The 17,503-nt window shown below is 35.8% G+C and overlaps 4 protein-coding genes and 1 long non-coding RNA gene across 7 annotated transcripts in view; 3 read left to right on the top strand and 2 right to left on the bottom strand.

The window, feature by feature from the left end:
• Positions 1-1,795, top strand: part of LOC104727873 (subtilisin-like protease SBT3.12) — a 4,972-nt gene extending 3,177 nt beyond the window's left edge. The window contains exons 5-9 of one of the 2 annotated variants that reach the window (XM_019233196.1): positions 42-172; positions 262-542; positions 647-761; positions 859-1,051; positions 1,142-1,795. In XM_019233196.1, the coding sequence (XP_019088741.1) occupies positions 42-172; positions 262-542; positions 647-761; positions 859-1,051; positions 1,142-1,698 (1,277 nt within the window). In that variant the 3' untranslated portion in view covers positions 1,699-1,795. The remainder of the gene's footprint in view (positions 1-41; positions 173-261; positions 543-646; positions 762-858; positions 1,052-1,141) is intronic. The other variant, XM_019233197.1, reaches the window with a different exon arrangement.
• LOC104722929 (transcription factor DYT1-like) lies at positions 1,987-2,924 on the top strand. The gene is made up of 3 exons (XM_010441189.1): positions 1,987-2,214; positions 2,299-2,502; positions 2,572-2,924. The coding sequence occupies exons 1-3, from the start codon at positions 2,032-2,034 to the stop codon at positions 2,818-2,820; spliced, it is 636 nt and encodes a 211-aa protein (XP_010439491.1). The 5' UTR covers positions 1,987-2,031; the 3' UTR covers positions 2,821-2,924.
• Positions 5,244-6,933, top strand: LOC104722928 (transcription factor bHLH103-like). The gene is made up of 7 exons (XM_010441188.2): positions 5,244-5,556; positions 5,644-5,875; positions 5,968-6,066; positions 6,223-6,288; positions 6,415-6,480; positions 6,575-6,631; positions 6,741-6,933. The coding sequence occupies exons 1-7, from the start codon at positions 5,306-5,308 to the stop codon at positions 6,885-6,887; spliced, it is 918 nt and encodes a 305-aa protein (XP_010439490.1). The 5' UTR covers positions 5,244-5,305; the 3' UTR covers positions 6,888-6,933.
• Positions 8,044-9,697, bottom strand: LOC104722927 (U-box domain-containing protein 8). The gene has a single exon (XM_010441187.1). The coding sequence runs from the start codon at positions 9,501-9,503 to the stop codon at positions 8,394-8,396; it is 1,110 nt and encodes a 369-aa protein (XP_010439489.1). The 5' UTR covers positions 9,504-9,697; the 3' UTR covers positions 8,044-8,393.
• LOC104722926 lies at positions 10,058-11,911 on the bottom strand. 2 transcript variants are annotated; one of them, XR_002033999.1, is made up of 5 exons: positions 11,685-11,911; positions 11,201-11,593; positions 11,038-11,097; positions 10,531-10,616; positions 10,058-10,347 (listed from the first exon to the last, which is right to left on the bottom strand). It is a non-coding gene; the product is annotated as an uncharacterized LOC104722926 (long non-coding RNA). The 2 variants fall into 2 exon arrangements; XR_757262.1 differs by lacking the exon at positions 11,685-11,911 and having other exon boundaries at positions 11,201-11,677.

Raw genomic sequence — 17,503 nt, 5'->3', positions numbered from 1 at the left:
ATCCTTCCATGCAGTGATGAAGGGCATTCCGGTTGTAGCTGGTGCTGCTAATACAGGCCCCGCTGCTTCCACTGTGTCTAATGTAGCTCCGTGGTTGCTCACAGTCGCTGCAACTAACATTGACCGTACCTTTTATGTAGACATGACTTTTGGAAATAACATCACCATGATAGTACGTAAAATGTGTTTTTTTTTTCAGGTCTTTTCACCGGGTTCCAACAGTCTTGGAAACTTAACTCTTTTCCTGTAAAACTGTTTCAGGGTCAAGCTCAACATACAGGTAAGGAATTATCTGCTGGTTTAGTTTACCTCGAAGACTATCAAAACGACACCTCTCCCATACCGGGAAAAGTTTTCCTAACTTTTGTGAAAGAAGATTGGGAAATGACAAGCGCATTGGTGGCTGCAAGTTCCAACCAAGCCTCGGGGATGATCGTGGCACGCAGTACTGATCAACAAAGTGATGTTGTGTATAAAACACCATACATCTACGTAGACCATGAAGTCGGAGCTAAGATTCTACGATACATCCGCTCGACAAGGTATATATTATCCTTTGTTTTGTACTTTTAGTGATTGATCCTTCCAAGTCACATAGTAGTATGTTAAGCTGATCATTTTTTCGTATGGCTTGGGGTCTTTTCAGTTCTCCAACAATAAAAATTAGTGCAGGTAAAACGCTTGTGGGACGTCCTATTGCGACTCAAGTTTGCGGATTTTCATCTAGGGGGCCTAATCCAATCTCTCCACCCATTCTCAAGGTTCTTTCTCTAAACAAATGTTTTGAAATCTCTTGTCTTTCGTATCCAAGGATTCTAATCTTTTTTTTGTTTTGGAAAAAATTAATAATTGATGCAGCCTGATATAGCAGCCCCGGGTATGACGATTTTAGCAGCTACCTCTGAAGCCTTCCCCGATTCTTACGGCGGATATATCCTAGGCACAGGGACATCCTTTGCCACTCCCGTTGTTTCGGGGCTCGTCGCACTACTAAAAGCTTTACACCCTGACTGGTCTCCTGCCGCGCTTAAATCCGCTATTATGACTTCAGGTTCTTGAAAACATCAAAAACTTCTTTCTCCTCAACCACCATTTCTTTCGCTAATCTAATCTGACACTGGCTGTTATGTTGTTATTATAGCATGGAAGACCGATCCATCCGGGGATCCAATCTTTGCGGAGGGACAACCACGGAAACTGGCTGATCCATTTGACTACGGTGCAGGACTCGTGAACATGGAAAGAGCCAAAGATCCGGGACTTGTCTATGACATGAATGTCGACGATTACATTCACTTTTTCTGCGCCTCTGGTTACAACGAGACAGCAATCACTATACTCGTTGGAAAACCCACAAGATGCTCGTCTCCGTTACCATCTATACTCGATTTCAACTACCCGGCCATCACGATTCCCGACCTTGAAGAAGAAGTGACCATCACGAGAACGGTGACTAACGTTGGACCGGTAGATTCGGTTTATAGAGCCGTGGTGGAGCCTCCTCAAGGTGTAAAGATCGTTGTTGAACCAGAGACTCTAGTGTTCGAACAGAACACGAAGAAACTTGGGTTTAAAGTTAGGGTTTCGTCAAGTCATAAGAGTAACACTGGTTATTTCTTTGGTAGTTTCACTTGGACTGATGGGACTCGAAATGTTACCATTCCTTTGTCTGTGAGGACTCGTGTTTTGAACCCTTGAATAAGAAGATTCCTCAATTCGTCATAAATTGTTTTTATTTTCTTTCTCTTTTTCTATGTAATAATGAAAACAAAAACATATAATAAAAAATTTGTAATTTTCATTCTCTATGTTTGACTCTAACTGAAATCACATCAATAATATAACAAACTGAGACTGAGATTCTCTCTCTATTCTCGTCTCTTCTCTCTCCACTAACAGACTTCTCTCAACATGACAAACAACTATATAACTCATGTCTTTTACCACCATTACATAAACAAGAAAGAAAAAAAAAAGAAACACATTTGTCTGAAAAAAATTATCAGAGGAGAAGAAGAAGATTAAACACAAATGGGTGGAGGAAGCATATTTCAAGAGCCAGTCAGGATGAACCGTAGGAGACAAGTAACGGAAGAGAATAAGGAAGAAGACGAGAGCTTCAAATCCCCAAATCTTGAAGCAGAGAGACGTCGAAGACAGAAGCTACATGTTCGGCTTATGGCTCTAAGATCTCATGTCCCTATTGTCACCAACGTACGTAATTCCGATATCTCAGATTTTGTGTCTATGTGGGTTTTTTGGTTATGATTTTTTTGTTATCTTTGTTGTTGTTTTCAGATGACTAAAGCGAGTATTGTTGAAGATGCGATTACTTACATAGGAGAGCTTCAGAAGAATGTTCAGAATCTTTCAGAGAAGCTTTTTGAAATGGAAGAAGCTCCTCCTGAGATTGATGATGTAGAACAAACTGATCAGACGATGATTAAACCTAAACTTGAAACAATTCATCTAAAAGAAGAGATGAAGAAGCTTGGAATCGAGGTTTTAAATTAATTTCCTCAATCCATTTTCTTGATTGGTTCTGTTCTCTAAATGGTTTCTTTTGGACAGGAGAATGTGCAGTTGTGTAAGATTGGGGAGAGGAGGTTTTGGTTAAAGATCATAACAGAGAAGAAAGCAGGGATCTTCACCAAATACATGGAGGTCATGAGGTTTCTCGGATTCGAGATCATCGACATTAGTCTAACAACATCAAGTGGAACAATCCTTATTTCTTCCTCAGTTCAGATACATGAGGAACTCTGTGATGTTGAACAGACTAAAGATTTTCTGTTGGAAGTTATGAGAAGCAATCCATAAGTTTTAACATCTTGGAAAATTTCTGGATCCAATAAGATTTTTCATTGATCTTATGACATTATTTTTGTTCTAATTTAAGAATATAATTTGATTCAGATGAAACAGAGTTTATGTTACAAGCCAATGAGATTCTTCTTTGTCTCCTTATATGTTTCTGCAAAATGTGATTTAGGATTTATGGATCTAAATCTATTATTCAACTAAGAGAGTCTGAAATTTGATTGGAGGCTGAATCATAACTTAGCAAACTCAAACTCAGTAGGTGGATATTGGACATTAAGTAGCAAAATTTTGGGGCTTTGGAGTGTATTTACAAAAGATGTGGAAACAAAAGTAAATTCCCCATTTGTTGAGGTAAAAGAAAGAAATCATTAAATCTTTTCTTTAGGGTCCGACCCGGCACGATCCGAGTCTGACGTTATTTTATCATAAACGGGCTTAAAATGAATCAGCTCTTCAATGGGCCAATTCTTAAGTTGACCTCGTTTCATCATTTCATTTGTGTAAAGGTTGGAAGTAGAAATTTGGAAGCTAAGTTATTAAAAAAAAAAAAATAGTAGAGACAAAATCAGAAGACAAATATAATTTTCCCACCCCTTAACTTAACACTTTCTAAATATAAAATAATATACCGTTAAAACACTTTTTTGACTTTCTCCACTCCACGAAAAATTAACAAAGTAATAATAAACGATATGTATTATACAAACTACAATAATTCATAGTTTTCACTTTTCATCATGGAATGAAGTTTACAAGATGGACCGTTATCTCAAGTCAAAGGAATCAAATCAACAATCTCGAGATTTTAAGAATGTTGGTCTTAAAATTCTGTTGAACTCAAATCGTGTAAAAAACGAAGTTCAGTTTGATTGACATGAAGACAAAATCCAGAAAAGGTTGGTTCAATAATAATTTTAGTTGGTTCAATTCTTTCTATTGAAGTTGGTGTGTAACCTAAGTCACTAGAGCTAGAGGTCTACAATTATTAATATATTTATGTATTGACTAAACAAAATAAAATGATTTGTTGAGTCAAACTATATGACATGAGCGTATTTTGGATATCTTTCTAGAATTAATATATAGGAGATCAAACCCTAAAATAATCCAAGTGGATTGGAGCAGACGGTATGACTTAATCCATATATGTACACATAATTGTTTGTTAGCGATCGTATTCGAATATCAACAATTTATTTTAATCATGTTTTCTATTTAATCTAATAGAAAATTAAACTACATTCTTCTTGTTTGAATTAGCAACTAGCAATCCAAAATATGTGGTACATGTACATACAGTATATGGTTACGTCCTAACTATTAATTTGTAAATAGTTGTATTTATCTATAGATGTTGATCAAATTCAGATAATTTAATTCTTTTTATTTTTTGTGTGGTATATATTTGTTTGAAGTTATCTTTTTTTTTTTTATCTTATTTATGCAAAAAAGTAGAAAAAGTCGACAAGTATATATGCGCACGTACGTACGTGTGTACAACAGATATCCGTATGAGTGGTCGACTGGTCGTATAAGGAATAAACGAGGCCAGAGCCAACCAACCCTTTTGCGATGGATTTGGTAACGTTGACTTCCTTTTTTCTTGTACGTATTCAGCGAACATCACAAAAATGAATATAAGTGGACGAGAAATATTTATATCAATATTGATTTGATATGCATAAAGTAAAGGTGACGTCAATTTTGTTAACATTCATGTACTAATAAACGAAAGGACCCTCCCTTTAAATATTTATAATTCAATTAACACCAAAACAGTAGTTATATAGGATGCATTTTCTATAATGTTTGAAATAAATACAATATCCGTACGATGAGTCACTGACAAATATACACATTTTTTCTTCGAATCAAATTTGATAACAATTTATCTTACCTTAGCTAGACATATACTTCAACGTATCAAAACATATATAGTTTCAAATATCTCCAACTCAGTAGCTATTTGAAATTTAGTAGTTAGTACTATACTAATGTAATTTGCTTATATATAATGTTTCACATCAGCGAATAAGAATAGTAAAGATAATAAAAAGGACAACAGTTGAATGTAAATTTGGTTTATATATAATGTTTGAGAAAATAGGGTTACAGACTCTCATGTAGTATTATGATGAGTGATTAAATCAAAACTCAAATTACAATTTATGTACGTTAATAAAAAAAAATGACATCTTTTAACGTAATTTGCTTATGGCCTAACTTCCTATCGACTACTCTGATAACATACATTATCTATATCCCACCAGGATCAAATAATTAATAGATTAGTTAAGGAACTACCGATAAAAATAGAAACTCTCGCGACATCTTTTAAGTCGTTGATTTAAACCTCATCGCCACATATAAATACAAACCATCATCAACATCATTAATTGTCTAATGCAAACTCCCAAATAATTCGGAAGAAATTAAAAGAATACACAAACCTAAACCAAACAGCTTACGTAGCTAACAAGGCATGACGGAAGAATTTGACACCGCGAGATTTTGTACCGGAGCATGGTGGAGCTCCTCCAACAGCATCTTCCCCGGCTGTTCTCTACCTCGTTCCGCGGAGATTGTCGTCCATAGCGGCAGATATGAATGGCAAAACATTGATACCCTCGATGCCAAAACCTACAACGAGAACTATCTTGATACTTCCACATTCTTAGGCAATGCAATTACCGATTCCACCTCACAAACCTACGTTTCGAGTCAATATAATTTGTAAGTTCATGTATATCTTATGTGACGTACGTAAAATTAATCATGATCTTTGATTCCTGACCTTCCTTTTCTTATTATCGTTTCCAGCCATGAAGAAGAAAGATTCGGTACGATAAATAGTTTTCTAGAAGGATTGTTTGATTCTAATGAACAATTATTGGTTCCTAACAGTCCGAAACCAGAACTATTCGAAAGCTTTCATTTCTTTGATGACGATTTCTTGGACGAATCAAGAACGGTATCAGTTTTCGATCACGAGATCAAAGACAAACCAAAGGACGACAACATGCAATCCTGCAAGAGTCTGGTTACTTGCAAGGTACGTTAATCAATCTTTTTTCTTTTATTGTATAATTTTAAACGAGGTTCCTTTCGGTAGATTTTGATGTTGTTGTGACCAATTAATTTTAGAGAGCAAGTGAGAAAACTGAAGAACACGAAGATATTGAGTTATCACAGCCATTAAAAAGACCAAGACTTGAGACACCATCTCATTTTCCGAGCTTCAAAGTTAGTTAGCAAAATATCTTACTTCGTCACTTTTCAGAAATTATCACTTAATAATTTAGTTATGCAAAAAAAAAAAAAAAAAAAAAAAAAAAACCCTATATCCATGGCCATGCACAAAACTATTTCTAATTTCATTAAACTATTTTGATTGATAAGGTTCGTAAAGAGAAACTTGGAGATCGAATCACCGCGCTTCAGCAGTTAGCTTCACCCTTTGGCAAGGTTTGTCTTCTTTATGATCTGTTATCTAATTAATAACTCAACTATAATTAGCCATACTTAATTAGGAAATTTAATTACTTCCTTTTTTGTTACTAATTATTATTTCCTGATGGTTACGTTATGCAGACAGACACTGCTTCTGTCCTCCAAGATGCTATAGAGTACATCAAGTTTCTACAAGAACAAATTATTGTAAGCATGAGAATCTCGAGTGTTGAGTTTCTATAAAATATTACTAATTGTTGAGTTTAATTAACTGTTATATAAATAATTATTTTTAATATAGGAAAAGGTCTCGAGTGATCCACACCTGAACTCTAGAGGATCTGGTGAACAGAAGCAGGTACTTAAATTAGTTTACGGTTAAACAACTCTATAATCCAAAATCAAATTAGTAGTTTAATTTTTTGTTCTTTTGCTTATGGATCATAATAAGATTCTTTCAATTCTAGTGGTCAGGCAAATCAAGCAATAGTCCTCATGATCAAGGTTGTAGTTCAAGACAAGATCTTCGAAGCCGCGGTCTTTGTCTGATGCCAATCTCAAGTACTTTCTCCACCCCTCCGCAGCATTTGGACACATCTAGTTTCTGGAATTAGACTGTTATAACGAAACAAAAATATAACATTACACATGAACACATAGATAAGCTTTGTTTTTATTAAGAACTGTAAAATCCGATGTTAATTTGTTTATAAAATGTGATGTCTCGTTTCGTTACTTCCTTCAAATTTAGAGCTATCCCACTGAAAGATTAAATAATTTTGTGTTTTTTACCAAATCATACAATTTTATGGTTTTATGTTCACTTATTCTGTCAAATTAAAGACAAACAAAATTTCGTGATTTTAAATTACAATATATTTTTTCTCACATTTTCGTGATTCCACATCAATTCTTTAGTCAGAATCCTAAGAAGGTGTAGAATTTGTAGATTTTCAAGGAAAAAAAAAGATTAGGAAGACAAATTAGATGATTTTTTTTGTCCAAAAAGGATTAGAGAGACAAATTAGATGATGTTTATTGTCAACAATAAATTAGGTAATTAAAATCTCAATTAAGGAGATCTTTTATTAGAAAAACAATCACTTTAATAAAAGCAGCTCCTTTTCATGGCCCTCAAAGGACATTACTATGTTTTGTTTTTGTTTGTGTGTCCTCAAATCAAGGCATATGATTGAATAAGAAACATAAAGCAGTATCTCAGCACTGTTTTCTAAAAAAAAATGCACGAGTCAGAAAAAAAGAAAAACATAACCCATCTTTTATCGAAGGAAAATTAAAATCATTGTGGCGAATTAAACAGGAGACCATATGCTTTTGTTACTAGCACGCCACAATTGAATTATAAGAAAACAAAACCTAAATGGAGTAGACATGGAATCATATAGTACACTGACTGGTTTGTCCCAGTGACTATTGTAGTAAAAAGACAGGTTTGTCTTATGGAATCATCACAGTTCTTAGGAGAATAAAGCAAAAAAAGATCCGGAATTTATTTTCTTGGATCCATGAATGCTTAAAGCCTTTAAACCAACTAGAGATCAATAAATTTCTTACTGTTCTGAATCGACTTGAAGAAACAATGATTCTTACTGTTTATGCATCTACCGACACAGTGATTCAACTACCAAACAGTAAATGTATATATTGAGTCAATTGATAACCAACCAAAGTGCTACTACTAATGCTGTTCATGTAAAATCATGGGGGAAAATATTAGCAAAGGGTTTAGACTCAACAGAGACGGCTTGATGATCAAAAACATCGAAAAAGATTACAAATCTATTGAAGATGAACAATTGAACATTTTGAAGCAGATGAAGTAAAAACTACTATGTATGATCCTTTTATTTCTTTAATGTACAGACAAACAAAAAAAACCTCAAAAGCCTTTGCATGTTGCTTTGTTGAAAACTTTGAACCTTTGTTTTGTTCTTCCTTTCTTTTTGTACATGAACTACAAGTGGAGAATCCAACACAGAGAACCCCAAACTTACCTCCATATCCAAACCAGAGACAACTATAATCCCCAAAACCGCCGTGGAATAGCAAAAACCGATCCTTTCAACTTCCATTTTCGGCACCAAATCAAACTCCCAAGATCATGAATTCATTGGATTCCCAAGTAAAGTATGGACTAAGTTAGTAGCATTCCTTCTGATTTTCTCACTCTCATTATCCTCCAAACCAAAGCATATCCCTACAACTCCTTCTCTCATAACCTTATCAACGATTTCTCGACTACAACAACACAAGCAATTGAGTATAAACAGAGAATACTGAATCCCTTTCAAACCCCCATTCCTCAAAACGTTAACCAAAACCTCAACAAAGCCACTTACTTTGCTCATTTCTTCTCTTCCTTCTCTACACTTAACCAAAAGCCCCAACACTTCCACTGCTCTCTCTAGCCCTGAGTCAGCTGCTTCAACCAATATAGGCACCGACCCACAATCCACAACACGTTTTCGATTATCAGTAAACGAGCAAAGAGCGTAAAGCGCCGTGGCAGATTCCTTTCTCTCCCTATCATTCCCTAACCGGAGAAGAGAAACAAGAGCAGAGATTGCATCAGGATACGATCCAATAGTAGCTTTGTTCACTTCCACAACAGCTAAACTCGTTAACAGAGTAGCAGCAATGGCTTTACAATCAGGGGACCCTTCCCGTAACACAGCAACGATCCGTCTTATCACTCCATCAGCTACTAAACCAACTTTGTTATCATCTTCTAAACTAAGATTCAAAAGCAAAGACAGAGACTTTTCCTGTAAAACCTGGTTACCAGAGTCAACACAATCCAGAGCCGCACGAACCGCTCCTGATTCAGTAACTTTCCTCCGGATTAACGAGTCTCGCTTCGTGAGACGAACAAGGCGGCTCAAAGACTCGAGCTTTGATGCATTAGAGGACGATGGAGAGACGAGGGTTGAGATTAAAGCTTGGGATTGAGACTGTTGAGAGTGTTCTTGCTGAGTCCGAGGACTCACATGAGCGAAGTTTGAGATTAAGCTACGAAGTGCGTGATTGGGAATCAGAGAAGGGGTTTCTGATAACGGGAGCTTGGTGATTGGACAAGTTCGGTTGCCGGAGTCAATCCAGCGTTGGATTGAGACCCGATCGAAGGTGTGACCCGATTGGAGGATAACCGGGTCGGACATAATCTCGAGGGAGATCGGGCACCTGAAGTCGTTTGGTAACTCAAAGGCCATCTATAGTTTTAGTAGCTCTTTCGAGGTTTGGAATGAGAAAGAGATAAGATTGGAGAGTGAGAGAGAGGAAGAGAGAGAGTGAGAGAAGGATTTATTTAAGATTCTTGCAGGAACAGAGCTGAGAACCTGAAAAAAAATAAAGACGCTTGCTTTTTCTCCGTCTTTGAAAATTAAAAACTCAGAGAGAGAGAGAGAGGGGTGAAGCTTTTTTGCAGCAATGGCTATTGTTAGAGAATGACGAAAGTACCCCTTTAGTTTCGTGGATGTCCGGGCAAGGTTATTTTGGGTACAGAGGTTATCTATCAACTGTTTCTAGAAACTTTTAGGTTATTTTGGGTACAGAGGTTATCTATCAACTGTTTCTAGAAACTTTTAAGTTATTTTGGGTACAGAGGTTATCTATCAACTGTTTCTAGAAACTTTTAGGTTATTTTTCACTCAAGATTCTAAGACCATATCTTTATCGGGAGATTGTAATTTTCAGACTCTTAGAATCTTTTAACAATAAATTGTGTACTTTTTAAAACTAAGAACTTTTTGTAGGTGAAATAAAATTATCCCCTCCAATGGTCAAGTTCTTAATGAGATTCTTATTTTTGAAAAATATTGTTTTCAAACTAAAAATATTTGATAATCTTGGAACCATCAAGACGGTAACAAGTACGCTTTCCAACAATCTCAGCGGGGAAAGCAACATCTTCGAGCATTGTTTCATGAACAGAGGTTAGAGTCCTATTACGTGGCCTCTGAACAGCAGCACCTTTCTTGGGAGGACGCATTATCCTTCTGAATGGGACGTAACTAAATCACAACAACTTTGTGGTTTCCAGAGATATCCATATGCCTGCAATGAGAAATCAAATTATTTTCCCTCTGTATAACAGAATGCAACCATTAAATGAGAAGGGGAAGACACTAAATAGAGCAACAAACAAAGCCTAAGAGAAGATGAAAGTTTGTTAACAATGAATAATTCCACAAAGGAGGACAAAATTACAAACAAAGACATAAAAAAGGTATTAGTTACCTGAGCAACTTGCTCCTGGCACTCTGTTGGTTCAGCATTTTTATCCTTCTTGATCTTGTTCTAAGCGGAGAACATCTTCACAGATCCTGAATTGCAAAGAAACAAAACAAGAAAAGGTCAGACTTTAGGCATAGGAGATTACTACTAACATAGCAGGTGACCTTGTAATGTAAACTCAAGCACCCAGATACGAATCATTTCTATAAAATTCAGGAATACACATTTTAAAAGTCCATGAACACAAACTGAAAAGTAATAGTTTCAACCAAAGCTGAAGTCTTTCAATATCAAGAGAACAATCTATCAAGAAGACGTACAAACAAAATTTGTCTGATTCAATCATACTAGTCTGCAGCAAAAGACAATGCTTGATAAACTACAGAGACTTAAAGTATATAATCCAGCATTATTCAAGTGAAACCATACACTTGCACAAATGTTTATACAATGAGAAGGGATAAGTATGGCTTTTAAGTTCAAGCAAATGGTTAGAATGATAAGACATACCATATCGAAGGTCCCAATAAAAATGGTCGTGTCATGGGATCTAGTGACAACTTGTGGATCCTGCAACATCACAGATCAAAGTGAGTTTCAATTACTATGATTAAAAGAAGTTTCAAAAGAAATCCAAATCAATAACAAGAAGTCCATATGAAAAGATACGTACGGTTGGACAAGTGAAAACAGAACAAACGGTATTCTCATGTCCTGAGAGTGCAAAAATTTGCATCTTGGTACGAATATCCCAGACATGCAAATAAGTAAACAAGGAAAATTTCAGTAAAGCTCAAGCATCAAAAGAGCAGCAATATATATACTAAAAACTCACTATTTCATAAAAGCATCTAAAGCAAAGAGATTACAAACCCTTATTTCCCCAAATCTCAGATAAAACTTCCAACAGCAACAATCCCAAAATTCTGAAAATTTGAAAAGCCTAGAGCTGACATTTCTCAAAGCAGTAGCAAACTCTCCACTAGTGAAGTTAGCATCAGCAGAAGCAAGTAGGATCTGATCAATCTCCAATTCTCAATTCCCACTCTGCTAACATCATAGAACCCTAATTTTGCTAACATCAATTCCCAGTTCGTAAAATCCTAATTTTGCTAACATAAAATCCCAATTACAAATGAAATCAGAGAGTTTCTTACCAGATAAAGAGATTGGAGCATCATTGAACCAAACTGTCCGATTTTGGCCACTTGAATCTCCGATTGGGTGAACGGACATGGTTCCGATTTGATGAACTAGAAAAAATCGTCGATGGTGCCAGCGCCGGTGACGGATCGTCACTTCTCGTTTTGCTTTCGTCGTCGGAGAAAGAGAGAGAGGAGAGACGGAACCGAAGAAGGAGAAAAACAAAAATGATTATTTTTTTTATTTATTAAAGGTATCGCCCAACAATCATCGAACACGTCATCGCCTCTTATAGTTTCTTAAACCTCTTAATTAAGAAGCACTTCTTAGCAATACTCATAATTTTGATTTAATTTTAAATAACTAAAACCTAAGAATTTGGTCTAAGAACTCCCGATAAAGATACTCTAGAGGACTTTTTTTTTTCGCTTTCGTCAAGAATTTTTTAGGCACATCACATGATTCACGTCTCTTAAAATTAATAAAAGCAGAGACTTTTTTTTTTTCTTTCTTGTCAAAGTAAGTTTGGACAGATTTTCTAAGCATTTGTATTTCTGTTAATTTTGGAAGATTATTTTATATACAAGTAATCTATAAGATTTTTGTATAGTTTCAAACTGGATTGAATCGTAGTCTGTTCTAGAAATTACAAAAGGGCTCCTACGTACCGAGGATAGAAATTCTGTTGATAGATTTTCAAGAATTTAGGCACATCACATAGATAATAGATTCATGTCTATGCTTAGGAAAGTTTAAACAACATAGACGTTTTATTATAAAAATATTCATTATTCTTCCTAAACATAATTTGTTGCGGTTTACATAATTAATTAAACCAAACAAATCAAAAATAGAGACCATCATCGTATTTTTCCTCTGTCGGACGCTTTCACCGCGAGACCAAACAAAAGAGCTTTAATGAGATGGGCCAGATGGCTCAAGGAACGCCCACCAGCGTGTCCTTCGTTGCCCTCGCTCCGCCTCAAATCGCCAGATCTACCACGTTTCATCGTTGCCGGAAATGGATTGGTCAAACACGCCAATCCTAATCACCACACACAACTTCCGTGAAACCTAATTGAAATCTAACTGGAAAAACCTCTCGTGGCAGTTGTCAAAGAAACACATGCAACTTTGCTCAAATCGTATAGGGTTTTTATAGTTTGAGAAGAGAGAGGGAGGAACAATTTTCCCAATTTCTTTTCAGTACAAGAAAGACTTTGGTGTTTCAAACCAGATAAGACTTGTAAGCATCTTATGATTTCTGCTAATTAAATTTGGAAGTTTATAGAATATAGGGACGAATGGTTTGTGAAATAATAAAATATAGCAACATTGGTGAACAAATTTCCACAGTGTCTCGTTTAATTTGGTCAAATGCCGAAGTGGTAACAATACTCATACTTGGATTTTGAAAATGTTTTGAAAGCCGGATCGGCATTGTCATAGATAAAGAATAGGACTTTTTAAGATTTATAATTTTTTGGATACAATTTTATATATTAGAGGATTAATAATAGACAGAAAGCAAAAAGAAAATTCACAAAAAAAAAAGACGAAACGTACTTAAATTTTTAAAATAACATTTTATAGCAACGGAACAAAATAAGGATATAGCAAAAGAAAATAAAATTTGGATAAAATTAAATGGTAAAACGAGTAAAAGATGACTTGCACTTCAAACCCCTCATCAATCCTACGTACCATCCAAAGAGTTGGGATTTGAGATTTTTTTAAACAAAAAAAAAACGAGTAGACAAAACCACATGAAGAAAACACCAAGGGGGTTTTATTGGATTGTGGTTTTTAAAGGATTTGAATGTATTTTGAAATCTGGTGTTATTCAATTGTGTATTTGGTAAAATCCATTAAAATCTGCCGTTATTGGATTATGTATTTGTTTTGTGTATTCTAAAGTACGTTTAAAACATTGTTATTCAATATGGATTTGATTTTGTGTCATTTTGGATTTCATTGTACTCTTTTTTGAAAAACGTGAACAAAACACAATCCAGCATTCTTCTCAAGTATTTCAAAGCCTCCATTTTAGAGATCAACCTCTGACTCTGAGCCTACGGCAAAGGCTACTTTCAGATCGTTGACAATGGTTGTGCCATTATCCAACAATTTTAAAGTATGATTAAAAAAAATTCTGACGTGTTTGATGATTTGGATGTGTAATACTGTAAAATTGGATTTGGGATTCTAATTTTTTGCCTATTGAATTTGATAAAAGCTAACATTTTTCCTATGTTTTTCATTAATCAAACGTGGTTTGCGTTGAAAGGGTTAACTTTTGCTATATCTCTAACGTTTTCTGAGTTTAATTTAGGAGTAGAGAACATAAAGGATTCATCCACATGTCTCTGTTATGGACTATGTTTTCTTGATTTTGTTGATTTTGTTTTGTTGATTTTGTTTTCTTGAATGGGGGGATTCATCCACATAACGTTTTCTTGATTTTGTTTCATAGTTTAGTTTGAGCTCATGTTAAGTGTGTTGAATCTTGGCTTATGTGTTTGTTTTACAGAGAAAGCATGACTAAATTTGATTTGTCCAGAGTTGAGCTTGCTCTTATAGTCCTATATTTGAACAAAGCTGAGGCTATAGATAAGATATGCAAAGCTATTCAGTATGGTTCTAAACTCTTGAGTGCTGGTGAGCAACATGGTATTGCTCAAACAGTTGACAAAAACACTAATTTGGGTACTATTTCAGGTATCAGACGAGGCTTACGATGGTATGTCCACGATGGTATGTATGAAGAAGCGTGCATCATGTTGTTAATTAATTGTCGTTGACAAATGCATCATTGTAAGAGGTGTCGTAGTACCATCTGTGGTGGTTTTGTGTTACTTAGCAAACTTGAAACTTGTCTTCGTACTTTAATTCTCATACGAGAGAATATGAAAGCATTCTGAATTATTTTGTTTGAAGAAATAACATTGTATGATGTATCATTATCTCGGACCATTTACTAATCTCTCTTTCCAATTAGCAGGTTCTAAAAGATTTTCGAATTGATTCATTTTGTGGGAGGTGCAAAACACAGATTCTAACATTATAGTAACTGAAGTTATTTAATTATGACATTAGTTTTATGGGCAGTTTATTTTATTAGTCCAATTTTATTTTTTATTTAACTTAAAAAATAAATAATAAAGTCTACTAATAGTGACTTTCAAATCCATCAGTTATGCTTTTCAAATCCACTTATTAATGACATCAAATCCTCGTCTAATGCATTAGAAAACCATTGAACTTTAAAATCCACTAATAATTCAAATCCATTAAAAACCTCCATCCAATAACACCCCCTAAATAGACTGTGGAGAAGTTTAAAATTATCGACTCTTGTCATAATAAACACATCCGCCGACGGCAAAAGCCTTTCCACATTTCCTACGTACACATTACTGTGATAAATGTTACATTACTATAGTCTGTAGTCTATATAGATACACCACCAATTTTTTTGATAAAAGATACACACAAAATAAAAAATAAAAAAAGAACGTAACTTTTTGATACGTAAACACACATAAACTCACGACATTTTAGTGTTATCAGTTAAACAAATTCGATGATAAAAAAAGTAATGTGTTTCATGGGGCTGCTCCTTCGGTCGTCGCAGACGGTAGTGGCAGCGACAACGTCAAACATAATGTGTTTCAATAATTGTTCATAAATCTACCTTGCTTAGTTGGCTACGAGATGATGTCCGACTCTTTGGGGTCCCGAGTTCGAACGCATGAATTATGTTTTATTTTTAAAAACCAAAATACAGAATCTGACGCCCAGTAAGAGTCGAACCCCCCGTAGATGAGTTATAAAACACCTACGTTAACCACGGGACAAAGTCATGCTTTCAATGAATATAAGTAAGCAAATTATATATATATATCCTGTTTTTCAGTAAACAGAAAATTTTACCGCCAATTAACGAGTTTTCGTCTCTGAACTCCCTAAAAGATTTTTGACAATCCTCTTTTTTGGCATTTCTTTTTTTTTTTTTTTTTAAATCGAGAATGTGTTGTTTTACATTCTTGTCTAAAGAAAACTTAGATATTTACAAAAAATACATGGGTAGTATCCACCCAACCAAACGAAATCGGATCTAAGACCCAAAAAACTGAAACGGTTTCTTTTTTTAGAAAAAACTGTAAATTAAAACCGCTCTCTCCCGTCACTCTTCTCTTTCTTCGGGAAACTCGAATTGATTTGGGTGAAACTGTAGAACTAGAGTTTTCTCATTTTCATTCAGTCAACCAAAAATCGAGTAAGAAGATGGTGAAAACAAGGNNNNGGGGGGGGTCGTGTGAGGAGGAGTGAGCGTTTGAAAGAGAAGAAGATTTCACAAGGAGATGGTGGTTCGAAAGCAAAATCTGATTCGCCGGAAGTAGGTGTGTCGGGTTTGAGTCCGGCGACAGTAGGAGGAGAGAGAGCTTTGAGTACGGTGGCGGAAGAANTCTCTCTCTCGTCACTCTTCTCTTTCTTCGGGAAATTCGAATCGATTTGGGTAAAACTGTAGAACTAGGGTTTTCTCGTTTTCATTCAATCAACCAAAAATAGAGTAAGAAGATGGTGAAAACAAGGGGGGGTCTTGTGAGGAGGAGGAGTGAGCGTTTGAAAGAGAAGAAGATCTCAGAAGGAGATGGTGGTTCGAAAGCAAAATCCGATTCGCCGGAAGTAGGTGTGTCGGGTTTGAGTCCGGCGACAGTAGGAGGAGAGAGAGCTTTGAGTACGGTGGCGGAAGAAAGTGAAAGTCGAGTTTTGGAGGAACCCAATCCGGTGGTCGGAAGAGAAAATGCGAACGAAGTAGAGAAAGCAAAATCCGCTACTCCGGAATCAAGTAATCGAGAAGAAGATGATGAAGAAGGAGGAGATAACGAGAGATCTACTTCTGTGGAATCAAGCGATGGAGAAGAAGAAGGAAACGATGAAGGGGAAGAAGGAAACGATGAAGGGGAAGAAGAAAACGATGAAGTGGAAGAAGAAAACGATGAAGGAGAAGAAGGGGAAGAAGGGGAAGAAAAAGACGATGAATGGGGAAGAAGAAAACGATGAAGGAGAAGAATCAGAAGAAAAAGACGATGAAGGAGAAGAAGAAGAAGAAGATAAGGAGGGAAGTTCGAACTTGGCAGGTAACTCGAGAAGGAGTACAAGCGAAAGTGAAAGGGAGCAGGAGGAGCACAACGATGCAAGTGTAGTACAACAAGTCTGTGTCATTCGTTCAGAATTGAATTGGAATTTGAAATCGATCTAGTAGAACTGGTAGAACTGGTGCAACTAATGGGTGTAGAACTAGTAGAACTGGTACAACTAGGTGGTGTAGAACTAGTAGAACTGGTACAACTAGTTGTTGTATAATTGGTATAACTCATCTAAAACTGATATTGTTGCAGGAATCGGAGGAGGAAACATAAGCGATGCAACCTTTAGGAATGCACTTCGAGCCTAGTCAGTACAACAAGAAAATCAAGCTATCGACAAGGTGTCATATTTTGGAAACTGTGGAAACGCAGGATAAATTAGAGCATCCACTAACTAGTTCTGAGAGGGATTGGTTTGAGAAACATCTACAATTCAAGCACATTTTCCACATGCCAAGGGAACCAAACCACAAGCTTATGGGAATGTGGTTGCTCTTACTTCGAACGGCTAAAATCGAAAAAAAGAAGGAAGCATGGTTTGTTGTGAATGGTGTTCCAATCCGGTATGGTCTGAGTGAACATGCGTTGATGTCTGGATTAGATTGTCGGTGTTATCCACTTGATTACAAGGAAGCTGGCGGTATCGAGTTTCGAAGGAAGTATTTTTTACGAAAAAAAAA

The sequence above is a fragment of the Camelina sativa genome, chromosome 11 (assembly GCF_000633955.1).
Source record: "Camelina sativa cultivar DH55 chromosome 11, Cs, whole genome shotgun sequence".
NCBI lineage: Eukaryota > Viridiplantae > Streptophyta > Magnoliopsida > Brassicales > Brassicaceae > Camelina > Camelina sativa.
Note: the sequence above shows the minus strand (reverse complement) of the source record. Positions and strands in the feature narration are given on the sequence as shown.

Bases quoted from the DNA above. Each gene is read 5' to 3' on its own strand.
- LOC104722928 (XM_010441188.2), top strand. From the start codon at position 5,306: ATGACGGAAGAATTTGACACCGCGAGATTTTGTACCGGAGCATGGTGG. The intron at 6,067-6,222 runs GTTAGTTAGCAA...TTGATTGATAAG, and splicing joins CTCATTTTCCGAGCTTCAAA to GTTCGTAAAGAGAAACTTGG. The intron at 6,632-6,740 runs GTACTTAAATTA...TTTCAATTCTAG, and splicing joins GATCTGGTGAACAGAAGCAG to TGGTCAGGCAAATCAAGCAA.
- LOC104722929 (XM_010441189.1), top strand. From the start codon at position 2,032: ATGGGTGGAGGAAGCATATTTCAAGAGCCAGTCAGGATGAACCGTAGG. The intron at 2,215-2,298 runs GTACGTAATTCC...TGTTGTTTTCAG, and splicing joins ATGTCCCTATTGTCACCAAC to ATGACTAAAGCGAGTATTGT. The intron at 2,503-2,571 runs GTTTTAAATTAA...TCTTTTGGACAG, and splicing joins TGAAGAAGCTTGGAATCGAG to GAGAATGTGCAGTTGTGTAA.
- LOC104722927 (XM_010441187.1), bottom strand. From the start codon at position 9,503: ATGGCCTTTGAGTTACCAAACGACTTCAGGTGCCCGATCTCCCTCGAG.